The sequence below is a fragment of the Gymnoscopelus microlampas genome (genome assembly GCF_963454915.1).
Source record: "Gymnoscopelus microlampas genome assembly, chromosome: 18".
Classification (NCBI taxonomy): Eukaryota; Metazoa; Chordata; class Actinopteri; order Myctophiformes; family Myctophidae; genus Gymnoscopelus; species Gymnoscopelus microlampas.
In genome coordinates, this window is record NC_139955.1 from 32,077,507 (window position 1) to 32,092,100 (window position 14,594).

Genomic DNA, 14,594 nt, shown 5'->3' on the forward strand with positions numbered 1-14,594 from the left:
ACTCTGCATCACCAAGACGTGTGTTCACCAATGTTAGGACGATAGTGAAACAAGAGGAAGAATTTCTACAATGAAAAACAAAAATTGTAAGGGCACAGCTAACAGATGCAATGAAAAACGGACAATTTAAACTACACTATGTCACTTCTTTTAAGTCAGGGGTGGGCAACTTTGTAGATGGTGAGGGCCACAAAATTTCCTCAATCACTCTGGGGGGCCGCATTGTTTATCGGCAGGGACCCCCCCCCCTTGACAAAACCCCTCCCGTTGGCAAAACGGTCCGGGGGCGGTGCGCCGGTTCGGACCAAAATGCCAGGGCTGGATTTTGGTCCCAGCCCGCCTGTTTATCGGCACTCTCGCCAGTAGTACCCCATTACTCAAAAAGCCCATAATAGTCACATATGTGATACATAAGGGATAGTAACTATTATTATTTGTTATAACTTTGTTTTTATTTAGCATTTAGTAGGCCTCTCCCCGACTAAGGATTTGTTTAGTCGAATCTAATTGGCGACTAATTCCCAATAGTCGACTGGCAGTCGACTAATGCAAAAAAAAAGAAAACTTTTTTTTTTTTGGGCCAAAATACATTTTATTTCAAAGGGCCAAGTCTACACAGTTTGTTTTGTGTCTCCAGCAGAGTTTCTAGTGTCTCTATCTCTCTCTGGAAGAGGTTGCACATGAACTCTGCAGCCGCACTGAGGCGCTCCAACACAAACAATACCAATACAAAGACGAGGAATAAGAAGAATAAAGTAGAAGTTACGTGTGGTTGCAGGTGTAGACTTGGCCAAAAAACTATTTAAAACATTTCTGGCCCCCAAAAAAAAAAAAAAAAAAAAAGTTTTTTTTTTTTTTTTTTTTTTGGATTTTGGCCTGGGGCCGCATTGAGTGACGGTGCGGGCCGCATGCGGCCCGCGGGCCGCCAGTTGCCCATCCCTGTTTTAAGTGAATAGAATGTTGTGACCAATCTGTATGTTAATACAATATAAGTGAAGTGGTTGTATTTGGTCTCCCAGCTCTTCTATTGAGAAATGTGTATTGTGTATTGGTAGGGCCACTACTGGTTGACAAGTTGTACTACCTAAATGTACATTTTTTGTTTACCCCCTGTGTAAGGTGGTGTGCTCTATTAGATCAGTGGTTACAAAAATGTCATTACTTGTGCGGGGGCCGCGGTTAAAATTTCGGGTAAAACAAGGAAAGTTACAAAGTGACATTTAAGTCAAACTTCTTAATGTCACTCGCACACCAGCTTACATTCCTACACTACCAGCACCACACGCAAAGTCTTATACACGCTGAAATCGCAAAGTGATCTACGTCTGGATGTAGAGACAAAATTAGGGTACGCGTTATTCTTATTTTGGTGTCAATCAATCATAAATTGATTGAGAAGTATATACTCACGTTAAAGACAGGGGGTAAAAATCTATTATCTTGGAATTTGTTTGACCACACTGGACAGTACAGTGGAATGAGAGGAAACGGGTGACATGCAACACAAATTATGAGCCATATTAATCACTTAAACCCCAGCATCCGTATTCTGGGGAAGACTTTCCCAGAAAATAGCAGTCAAGGACTCTGGCCAACCAAGTATAGGGTTTAAGTGGTTAACATAAGTCTTCACATTGTGGGCCCTTAAAAGCCAAAGCTACCAGGTAACTCCTGGTGGCACCACTTTTATGTCACCCAAAATAGGGCCACAGGTTGAACTGGCTCAATAATGTTATGAATTATTTGAAATCAATTTTTTTTTTATTTTGTATGTATTTCTTTTTCTTATTCCCTCTCCTTTCCAATTGGCCCCACCCGGTGCCCCGTCGTGGGCCCCAACTTCAAAAACCTGTGTCCAACAGTAAGTTACCTTAAATCTCCATCTTGTCACAACGACAAATTTCAAAGTGTGGTCCTTTCCTAGGATTTCCTCGTTGCATAAAATGTCCAGCTGTGAAGAGAAGACGGTTGGGATGATAATTTTAAAGCAGCTTATTTGAAGGGGGTTTCAGCTGTATGAAACAGGAAAAAGACACCCTCCTGTTCCTCTGTGAGGTTTGATGAATAACAGCTAATTGGATTTGGCTAATTGTCATGGCTCAGGTGCTTGAAAAATTATTATCTAGACATAGTGTCTTCATTCTTCATAATATGGAGGTTGCTGTGCACTGTCTGTGTGCAGGTCCCTGCACTACAATACTTAACCATAGTTTTTCGCTGGGAATGAAAAATATTTGTGTAAGATCCGTCTCACAAAAGCAATGCTACTATGTATGCAGTGGTGGATTTGCCCCAAATACCTGTATGTGTGTCTCAAAGAATAAAGTTGAGACCCAGTAAGTATAGACAAAGCAAATGACGCAATATGCCAGTGTTATAGAATACGGTTATTTTAATGAATGAAACGTTATTTGAACTAGTCTGTATGGTAGAGTATGTTAATACATTATAAAGAACACTTCTGCAGTGGATGGTGGTCTCCCTAATCTTCCATTGAGAAATGTTTACTCTGGTGTCGGGTAGAACACCTACAATACTGGTCGACAATGTCAATAAAGTTATTTGAAGCAAACAGCGCACCGGATTGGACACTAGATGTAAGCCCCAATTTTTATTGAATCGGGAGGAGACAATTTACAGATTGTCGCTTTAAAAATGTAGCTCTGTCTACGAGAGCTAAACATTTTCAATGCCACACTCATTTGTTATCCTGGTCCTTTAGCTCTGATCCACATGGATTTACAATGAGCATGTAAGAGCTCAATGTCTGGCACAAGGTCACCTGGCTGTTGAGCAACACTGGCTTTCACAAGGATTAAATGATAGGGACTGAGAGAGACGGAAGGCAGAGACGGACAGAGGAAAACATCCACAGCAGCACCTGCTGGTGAGTTGTGGTCACAGCACCCAGCCTCTCAGTACTGACAGGACTGAGTAGTCAAGGGTTGTATGATCAGGAAGGCAAAAAAAACAACAAGAAAATAGCCTGTAGATGGTACTCTCCAATTATATGATTACCATCATCTTGATATAATACCCTTTTACTGATCCACTACACGTGTTAAGTCCTGTTAAGTTAAGTCATGTCTGCATCATGTGTCGATATGCAGTGCTCAATCTCATGTCACACGAGACCAATGCTACCAAGACAAACTCCTAAACTTGCCAAATTAAGTCATTCTGAGTCACCTGAAATTCGTCATTGCGCATTTCAAACCCGGAGAGGGTCCTATCCGTGAAAATAGGTTCTACTTTCACACAGCAATCATTTCTGAAGATTGCATTCCTTTTCTTTGTCTCTCTTTCTAGCTTTTGACTTAATCTGTTAAGCCGGTGCCTCATGAATGCGCAGCTTCTGTCAGCCTGGCCGAGATCACAAGTGTCTGTACGAATGGCAGCAAGGAGAAAATGGCACCACATTCTCTGACAAAGCAGCACGTTGCAAAGCCTCACTGTCGGTAACAGAATGTAGTGTTTATTGGGAGCAGACGACTATGATGAAGACCACCCACTCATCTTCGTGACAGATGGCAAAAATGAGAGAGTGAGATAAAATAGAACAACTAATGATTAGTCACGCTGCCTCAACCACAGACTACAATGGCTTTGATCTATACCTCGTTAAACGATGTCAGGTTGAGCTTTTTGGCGATGAACTTCTTGAGGTGGAGGACGGTGGCCTGTGCCGAGCAGCGGATCCACTTGCGTTTCAGTCCCCGGAGTTTACTGCTGTTGCACTCCAAACAGATACTGACCTGTTGGGAGGAAAACACACACACGCACAAATTGCAGAAGGTGAATATCATTTTGTCTAACATTCACCTTGGAAACAGTCTTAACCACTTACAATGTGCTACTGTATGTCTAAGTGTCAAAGTAAAGGATAGGAGGCTTTAATGTTGAATGCATGGAGCCATCAACCCCATGGCAATTGATGGGAATACAGTAGCAGCTATTGTCAAAGCCTCCCGGGATGCATTTAATGCAGCATTTTCAAATCAATTCTTCTTCAATATTCCTCCTAATATATTAATCTAGATATGCACCAACAGTGCAGAAAATGCTTTGTGTGAATGAATGGATATATCCACATATTTTCAAGCGTTCCTTGTACCAAAGGACAGCCCAAACCTTATTCATTCCCAAAGGACTGCTATTTGCCCTACCAAAAGCCAATCTCCCACTGAGAACAAAACAACAAAACACATTCTGCTGTGCCGTAACATGCAGTGCAGCTTTTACTGAGCTTCTGGCCGTATTGTTATGCTTGCCATTGTCATTGCACGCCGAGGGTACAGCTAGCTTCACGCTCTTGTTTATCCCCAAGAGTATATGATCTTGGCAGGCCATAGTTGCAGGAGACAGAACGTATAATGGCTTTCAGGCTACTTGCAGCCTGACCACCCCCCGAGAGATGGTCACCCAGGTAAAGTGGCTCATCACTGTGTTTTGGAGGGACATTTGGAGACTCAGGAGATTAGAACGTGATGAAGGGGGGGGGGGGGGGGGGGGTTGAGCAGAAAGTGAAAAGCGATTACTTTAACAAAAACAATTGTTTTATTCTGCTATCATACAAACACCAACAGCGCCAAATGGTCTCCCCTTTCCTTCCCCGCCCACCTGCCAGTAAGCAAAGTGTAGCGCTATGAAATATAAAGCCCACTTCCACCCACCATGTTGGTGTACTGTGGGCTGTGGAAATGATGGGGTAGGGCTCATAATGTGAAATTAAAGCCAGGGTGGCGAGCAGTGTGAGCTCACAGCAGTTCAGCAGCACACTTTGGGGTATTTCCATTACGCTACATCACATTAGTAGGATCATTACGCAGTAGTAGTCTCATAGTGCTCAGAGATTTGACTGATGCAACAGCACTGCCTTTTTCTCCCAATTTGGTCATCATTTAGTGTAGAGCGAAAACAGGAGGGGGCCTAGTAGTAGTAGTACGAGCATGGATCTCGGTGACCGCCACAAGGTTCCTGCACTACCAACAGTCCTTCTCTCGCACATGCAGTCTATCCACAACAAGTTAGATGAACTGAATGTATAGGTCAAATTCAAAGGCGACGGGAAGGAACCCGGTCTTCTTGCTCTTACAGAAACTTGGCTCAGCGGATCAGACCCGGATGATGATTTAATAACTGGGTTTGGTAGCCGATTTTTACTGGACTGGACAGCCACTATTACCAATAAGCAACGTGGAGGGGGCATTTGCCTCTACGTCAAACATGGGTACTGCAACACCACCGTGGTCCCGGAGAGGATATGTACCCCAGACATTGAACTGTGGACAGTCTTACCCCGCCCTTACTATTTATCTTGTGAATTTCAGCTTTTCTTTGCGATTATTATACGTGCAGTATATGAGCAAATGCATCCTCTGCTGCACAGATGATTACTAAAGTAATGCATAGGCTAGACTCAGTTTGGCGGGATGGCACAAATGGCCAAATAAACAAGACTTTGAGTATGTGACTTGTGCCACCACACACACACACCAAAAGAAAAACACCTCAGTGGGTGGTGCTTACACATCCTTGCTCATGCCTGCCCTCCTTCGGTGCATCCTACCACCGGAGGACCTCGACCATAACATATTAAAAACTAGGAATGAATCAGTAATTTCAGACAGAATAGTCGTAAACCAATAGCCAGCCTTATACATAGAGGATATTAAAATTGTTGACACACAGTGTAAGTATATAGGAGCAGCTTTCAACTCAAATTTGATGTAAACACAGAGTTGGTTGTTAAGCATGGACAACAAAGAATTTGCTTATTGCCGAAGCTTAACTCTTTTTGTCCGTGAGACTGTTTTATGTAATTTTTATAAAACATTCATTGACAGTAATAACCTATTTTATTTGCTGGTTTAATGGGTTGTCTGTGAAGGACAAAGCCTAAGACTAAATTGTATTGTTGAAGTCTCTTCTAAAATAATCCATGCCGAGCAAGAGACCTGTGGCCCAGCCCAGAAAGCAAAAGGGAATTATTAGCCAACCTGATCATGTTCTGTCGAGTAAATTCACTGTAATGGCCTCAGGTCAGTTATAATATGCCTCTTAGGAGAACAAACTGCTACACTAAGTCCTCCAATCCTTCCACTATCAGGCTATTAAACACTGACAGTAGGCAAAGTCATTTAAGATTATTCTTACATTCCCTAAAACAATATATATTGTATATATATATTTATTTATCAGTAAAGACTTGTCTATCTAAACAAAGCCTAAGCAGTCTACCAGCCCCTTTTGTTTTGGACACACAACAAACAGTGGGACGTTTCAGACGGGGATGGTGTACAGACGGACACCACGGGAGGGCGGCTATGGCAGGGATTGATCCTTGGCTTTACGGGGGAGCGTCTTAACCACCGAACCATGGCCTCCGTCTCTGTCCTCACTTTATCCCTCTATTATAGCATTTCAATCCCCTACCACCACCACCACCACCCCTCTCTGTATCTTTCTAGTAGCCTTCACTTCATCTCCTCTGTCCTTCAATAACACTGTTCTTCTCTCTTTTCTGGCATCTCCAGACATCCTTATTCCTTATTTCTTTGCCACCCTCAATTTCCACATTTCTGTTCTGTATGTGATGGTTCTCTCAATCTGGAGACCGGCTCTAGATGACATCTAGGCCTACTCACCAGCCAAGAGCTGGTGAGTAGGCCTAGATGTCATCACGAAGGGTTCACTCCAAATTCTTCCGAATCTTTCACTTTAATCCCTTGCCTTGTTGTGCCTCTACCTTTTCCATTTTATTACCCCCACCCCCCATGACATTTGACAGCCAATTCCCCCGATTTTTCCTGTATTCTGCTCACACGCCGACTCTGCAGTCGTTAGCCATTCTGGGTGCGTTCAGCACCATGGCTGAATGTCAAAACGGCACAACCATCACCCCCCGCAATGCCTCACTGCAGCCTCCAGCCATTCTGGGTGCGTTCAGCACCACGGTTGAATGTCAAAACGGCACACCCTTCGCCCCCCTGCAGTCCCTCACTGCAGCACCCCCTCCTCTGCCTGCCTAGAACTAAGGTGTCCAAGTGTAGGGCGCTGACTGGCGTGTTGTGACAATGATTTTAGCTGGCGTCTTGAGACATCGAAGTCCTGCGATGGTAAACCGAATTTCTCTGCTTGGCTCCGTTTCTGAATATGACTCAAAGTGTTTGTGATTGTGACGGTGCGTGGCGATAATAAGCCCACTCGCCCTGCATTATTGATATCATTTTGCAGTGCGAGAATGTGCCGGAATACTAATGAAATCAAGAAAAGCCCATCTGCATTTTAAAACGTATTAGCTATATGGCTGCCGTGGTGACAGCCAGGGGAGTGTGTGTGTGCGGCAATCATACAGCATGGCACACAGGAGACCGTAAGCTGATGATTGTTATTCAAGAGACCTCATTAAATATCACAAAAGCACCTTCGTAAAATGCAATTTGCCAACTATTATGCCTAAGAATATGTTTTTTATAAATCCACTACTTTAACCACAAGGATTTAAAGGTATTTCTGCTTAAAATGTATTGATGAGTACAGTGATGAATGACAGAAAAGAGAGGGGAATGAGGGGGAATGACACAGCTGATTTCCAGCAGGTCTATTTGAATTGGTTGAATTGTGCGGTATCCCCAAATATTACTTTATCTAATTAGCTGGTCAGAGATCTTGCTAATCAACAACACTGCTCGTGCTCATCTCCACTACCTGTGCACCTGACATTTTTTTCGGTAAAGAACCCAGTCTTAACAGCCATATATGCTCCTACTTGTTCAGGGATCATATGCAACCAGAGCATTCCCCTGACCTATATGGTCTCCTTTTAGCATTCACACTAATGCACTGTCGTAGTCTGTCTCAATACAGAAAAAAATAATAATACAGTAAGCTGCTTAAAGCGGTGCGGTTGTTGTTTTTGTGTTGTTATTGTCTTATATGATCCTTGCATTGATGCATTATGTTTTAAGGGAAAATATTGAAGGACCACTTCACCCATTTTCAACCTATCTTCATATAATTGGTCCTCACTAATGCTCATTGTAAGATGACACGTATTTCTGTCTACTGGGTCTCTTTCTCAGAGAAGAACAGGTCCATCTATATGATGATCTTTCATACAAAAAGGTAGAAGCCTCGGGCTTGCCCATACGCAGAGTGCTTTGCCTGGAGGTGGTCCACAGGGCCACCATGACTCAGCGACACCTGTCAATCTCAAAGACACCCGACTTCGTATTTTGATGGCAAAAAAAAACAATTAATCGAAACAATTTAATTTAGAGTAATAAATATTCACCACCGCTGCTACAACTGCATCATAGGGGAACACTACGTTTCTCATGTCTAACCCAATGGAAATATTGCAGGATTCTGCGGGACTAAAAGTCACATTTTGTATGCAGGCGGGAGCGGTTGGTCAGAAATTAACTGTGGGTGCCTGGGTGGTCAGAAATGAAACCATTGTGGGGGCAGGTGGGAATGGTCAGAAATCCAGTAGGAGTGGGCAGGAGAAGGACTAAGGACACAGCCCTGTGCAGGGCCCTAGTGTGGTTGTATTTTCATGAAACAGCAGAGAGGAAATGACAAGTGTGGCCATGCAAAGATTACTTCCTGCCTGACGGGAGATGAAGTCGTACCTGTTCATCACTACGGTGATAGTCGTTGTCCTCTTCAGGTTTCTCTTCCCCCGTGTCCTTACTCGCTGGATCTTCTGATTTTGCATCGCCTGTTTGGAAAGAGGAGAAGGTTGTAGTACCGTAGAAAGGTTGGTATTATTCATTTATTCATCCACATCTTTGATCCAAAGGCTGTAATCCATAAAACACACAAATACATGCGCACAATTTATATTTATTAATCTATTTACCCATCAAGTGAATATTGGGCTTCATTGGAACAACATCGTAATGCCTCAATTTACTATTCAACTTCTGGCATATTAGTAATGACCTGTGTGCAATTACCACTGTCAATACAATGAGTGCCATCCACATGACTCCCCTCTAACACTCATTAATCCTTTCAATCCGGGAATGCATCCGTGTCATTTTAGATTCCTTTAGCTATTCAAAAATAGCAGATCTACAAGCTCATAGCGCGCACCGAGTGCCTGCTATGGGCTTGTAGATCTGCTTTTTTGGGGGGGGGGGTGAAATGTGTGCACATCTTTGAATATATATATATACATTTTCAACTCAAATCTTTGCTTCTGGGGGTCCCTGGAACAAAAAAAATGTAGATGGGGGCAGGGGGTCCGTGGACAAATACATATCATTTTGGGGGTCCTTGACATGAAAAACGTTTGAGAACCACTGATATTAAAAAACTTTAGAAAATGTCGCTTTAAAAAGAATCATACATTCTAAGATTTGCACAAATAAAATAAAAAAGATCTACAAGCTCGCCGCACTATGAGCTTGTAGATCTGCTATTTTTGAATAGCCCAAAGTATAAAATAGTGGTTAAAGCTATAAAAATCTAAAATGATACAGTATGCATTCCCGGATTGAATGGGTTAAGTCTAGTGGCTTGAGCTCCATTGACTGCCACAGTGGCTCGCCAATCGCAGAGGCACAAAACAATACTCACCAGGGTGCCTGGGAAAATGGCCACATTGATTCCCTTTAGTATGTAAAAGACTGTCACCTGCTCAACCATGCCATTTGGCTCTCACAGGAAACCCATTTATGAGGTAATTGCGGGCAAATCTTTTGTATCAGTGGTTCTCAAATATTTGCATGTCAAGGACCCCCAAATTGTTATGTATTTGGCCACGGACCCCCATTTCAAAACACGGTTTTGCCATAAAAGAAACCTTTTAAAAATCTTTAAGAATATTTTTAAACAGCAGATCGACAAGCTCACAACGTGTCACAAAGTGGCGCACCGTCTGTGATGCTTGTCAATCTGCTATTTTCAAATAACTTGAGTATAGAATAGGGTTAAAGTGGGTAAACTGATAATTGATTTTTATGCTATATTGACACATTTTGCTGGGGACCGCATGGAACCCCCTGAAGGACCCCTGGGGGTCCCTGGACCACACAATTTTATATGACTTATCTGCTGCTCCCGACTCTTATCAAGCCAGGGCGAGCTGGACATCGAACCGGATACATTCCGATTCCCAAGTGAAAATCTTCTGAGCTCTACCTCCTGAGCCACTGCTGCTGTGTAATGTGTTGCTTGTTAGCACTATAGCAGCTGCACCCTGAGCAGTAACTGTCAGATAGCTTTTAAGCAGAGATCTGAAAGTGTTTGGAAATTAATCCTCGTTTTTTTTTCTTTTTTTAAGATAAAAATATAACCACGATTTCTGGCTTGGTTTTTAGTCTTCAAAGACAGGGAGTCAGGGTGAGAATTAACTTCCGAGCTTTGTTCCTTGGCATCAGGTAAAAAAGTATCAATCCTCTTAGGGGGGTGATGGTAAACTGATCCAATGCATTTACTGCAATCTATCCATCCACCCATTTTTCAATCCTTCCTTCCCTGACCATTAAGCAATTTCACAAGGCGCAATGAGGGACAGGGCCAGAATGAACTCCAAAGGAAGCCCTCTGATTGCTGATAAGAGATGGTGCACTGATTGTGACTCAACCTTCAATCAAACCCGAAGAGTCTCATCGACTCCAAATAGACGCACAAGCCCTAAAGTCTGTTTCAAGCAGTGCTATTTGGAAATGGGATGATTGCTCTTCAATGCAGACTTGAAACATGGCCATGACTGTCTGTTGTAGAGGTATGTGGTTTGTCAGTCCCTCTGTTTCAGCATGTTTGTCAGTCCCTTTGTTTCAGCATGTCTAAATGTGTGATAATTCATAAGTTGGTTAAGTATTTCTCTCCTCACTCAGTCATACACAAAGACACACAAATATACCAAGATGCAAATGTGAAAGCTTGTATTGTATGACAGAGAGGGTAAACAAGCGTGACCTCTATTTGAAGAAACAGCATCGGGTAATAGGATGATTGCTTGTGTATGGTGAATTTAAACACTATTATTCCAGGCTTGTGGAGGTTTGGTTTCCTTGATCATTTTGGTCCAGCAACCATGTCCTATATAGTTTACCGTTTGGTGATGGAGAATCAATTATAGGTTTGGTTCAAGTCATTTTATCACACAGATCCGTCTGGGCCGCGCACACACACACACACACACAAAGCCCAGCATAATGGTATTTTCAAGTGGGACTAGACAAAGAATGACAGAGAAAACATCTTTGGTCACAGTCTGAGGAGCAACAGCTGGTAACGATATTACTTTCATCTGGGCATTGAAGAAAGTCAGTGTCACATAACTTCTAAGTACAAATTGGATGAATATAATATATTCATTCACGTTTGAGTTGAGCGGAACTGTGTTTGAACTGAAGAAGGTGACTTCAGGTAATTCTGCATACCAATCAGAAGGAGTGAGAAGCTTACGTTGCTGAAAACTACAAATCTCCTTGTCAAAGCAACAGTAATAAGAATATTTTACACCCAGATAAATAATCATAAAAATGATTTAAGTGACGATTTTCTTATGGTAAATGTGGCAGCCAGTTAGTTCACACACCCTTTAGAACCAAAGTAAGTGTCCAACAACAACATTCTGCAGTTCCCACACCTCCAAATGACTTAATGGAATATAAACACAGGCAAAGGCTTTTGTGCAAATCTTTGAATATACACAGATTTGCTTCAGAACGATATTCAAAGTAAGTCTCTAGTCTACGCCAAAATACTATGGTGGTGGGATTATTGAATGAAATGTAGATGGAATGTTTTTTTTTCCTATATGACAGTGCCAACTTGTCATGGTAGCCTGTATGGCCTCACTTTGACTCTCGCTTTGGTTAAGGCTAATTAAGTAACATCATTAATGACATATGCATTTTTTTAAAACCAAGTCTTCAGGTGCTTTAACTGCTACATTTTGCAAAGACTTAGACCTTTGAGAGGTGGGTGCACTATGTTTTTATGCAAAAATTATTTCAAGGTGCCAAGCTTTATCTTGTAACACATTTTTACTCATGCAGTATAATTAAAAATCATCAATACAAATGTTTTTGTTCCTGTAACTAAAATCTATTAGAGGAACATTATTATCGTGTAAAAGAGGTCAGCCTTATGGAAAATAATTGGCTATTATAGTCTCTTTTAGAGTGCTTTCACATTGCACAGAATATGGGGAAGAACCATGTATGGTAAGTGACTTGCGAAACCCTTATTGGATTTTTCCAGCAATGCACACACAAGAAACTGCACAATGACATTCTGAAGTAGCTCTATATTAAAATTGAAGAGTAAATAAGCTTCACTGTGTGTGTGTGTGTGTGTGGGGGGGGGGGGGGGGGGGGGCATGACCAGAGAGAGAGAGCAGACCCATTCTTTTGAGCTTAGCTCTTAGGGAATCAGAGAGCACTTACTGCGGCTATGCTGCTAGCTACGTACATGTCAATGGGCATTCTTTGTTTTCCCTTAAAGGACGACTTCACCCATTTTCAACCTATCTTCATATAATTGGTCCTCACTAATACTCATGATAAAATGGTACCATTTTTTCTATTTGGTCTGTGTCTCGTAGGAGGGCTGTGGACAGTCCAGAAACCGTCTACCAGTGACATCATCATTAGGCAGGATTTTTTTTCCCCCAACAAGATTTCACGTTTATTATGTCGATTTTTATTAACACGAGAACAATGGCTTCTATTATTGCATTGCAACTTTCCAGGAATAGAAAGCCTGCAGTTTCTATTAGCTTGGATTCCTCATCGATGATGTCACTGGTAGACGGTTTCTGAACTGTCCACAGCCCTCCTCTGAGACACAGACCGAGTAGAAGAAAATGGTACCATTTTATCATGAGCATTAGTGAGGACCAATTATATGAAGATAGGTTGAAAATGGGTGAAGTCGTCCTTTAAGTAAGGCTTAAAGTTGTCAAACATTCAGACAGAAAGCAGGCCCAAAAGAAACAAGATGTGAAGTCAATGACATCTCAGTGCACGGTTTATATAAAAAGTAAAACTAAACGGATAGATTCACATCATCATAACACTCGTAGTAACTTGTCTGCTTATCAGAGTTCCGTCAAGGATGCTAGAAGTTCTTACTTCTCTAATAGGCTCTGTGTATAACTGTAGTCCCATGTTTCCAGACACCCGTTTCCTGTTCCGGTTAATTTTACCATAGCTTCATTAGATTGCCTTGGCAGCAGATTTGAATGGGAAACACATGTAAAGGTGTCATTTGTCTTTCCCGCTCAAATCTGCTGCTGAGCCAATCAAACGAAGCTATGGGACACTGAACCCGAACAGGAAATGGGTATGCCACCTTCTGGAAACTTGGGACTACAGTTATGGACGGAGCCTCTTCTTCGATTGCTTCTCAGTGTCACAACCCCAGGGTTCTTTTCAGACCATTAATGTATCAGCCCAATGCTTATTCAGCCATTAGAGACAACATCTGAAAGGTAGGAAGAGTTTCTCCTCATTTTACAAATAAAATAGGTGATTAGGCTGATGATTTCCCCTGAGCCCAGAGACCTTGGTAAACTCCATGTTGTTCTGTACTCCCTGTTGTGCTGACCCATTTTGAGAATATGTCTATGATGACCCTGGAGGAAACAATATCACGTACCATGAAATCTTCTTCCTGTCCAATGGACATTATCCCTACTAGATTCCTGAAGGAGCTATTTGAGACTATTGGTCCAAATATTCTTTAAAAAAAAATCTCTATAATATTCCGACCTTAAATAGGCTTTGGTTCAACCTCTACAGAAGCAGCAGACAGTTTGATCTGACATTTACTTCATCTTTTTACTTATAAATCTCTTTCAGGTTACGTTCCTGTCATTTTTATCTTGTTTTTGTAAAGCACTCTAACTTTCTTTTCCTCCAAAAACACAATACAAATAAATTATCATTATTATTATTATATCATACTTCTTAAATATGACTTTATGGATTACTGAATGCTGAATATACACATACATATGTATAGCCAAATGGCCTCATTTTGGAGATTTATCATCGCCATATTTAACACCAATGCATTAATACTTACTTTTCATCTTTTTTTTTTACTGTATGTTAAAAAGAAAAATCTGTCAGCAAACAGTGTAATTTCCCTTCACCTTTTGAACTCACTGTCGTAATCACATATCCAGGTTTCCTTTTCTGTGGGGGTTTAAATTGTCGTGTGTGTGTGTGCATTTGTGCGAGGGTGCATGCAGACGCAGGGTAATGCAGCTCAGACCCTGTGCCGCCTGCCGGTGACAAGGCGATGGGACAGTGGGACAAGACCGGTTCCACTTCCATTTGTGCCTTAATTGGGGGTGGTAAGTGGGTGATTAGGCCTGCCAGTGTGACAGTCCTCTAGGTGCACATTTACAGCAGCCCCAGGCAGCCATCAGGGTTGGAGGCACACAGTCAGACTGAGACTCTAGACTGGCAAAATTGACTGTTGCTTAACCACTTCCAACTTGGTGTCCCGACTTTGGGCAGGTCAATATAGGCGATTTCTTTCAACAAAAAAAAAGAAAGAAATAGCTAATCTACGAGCTCACAACATTGCGACGTGTTGTGAGTCTGTTGATCGGCTATTTT

General features: G+C 42.0%; 1 protein-coding gene across 1 annotated transcript in view; it reads right to left on the reverse strand.

Annotated features, from left to right (window-relative positions):
* Positions 1-1,319: 1,319 nt before the first annotated feature.
* Positions 1,320-14,594, reverse strand: part of pcgf3 (polycomb group ring finger 3) — a gene marked incomplete at its 3' end in the record, with an annotated part of 55,080 nt that continues 41,805 nt past the window's right edge. The window contains exons 7-10 of the mRNA XM_084041759.1: positions 8,637-8,725; positions 3,618-3,755; positions 1,871-1,951; positions 1,320-1,325 (exon numbers count right to left, since the gene is read on the reverse strand). Of these exons, the coding sequence (XP_083897885.1) occupies positions 1,320-1,325; positions 1,871-1,951; positions 3,618-3,755; positions 8,637-8,725 (314 nt within the window). The remainder of the gene's footprint in view (positions 1,326-1,870; positions 1,952-3,617; positions 3,756-8,636; positions 8,726-14,594) is intronic.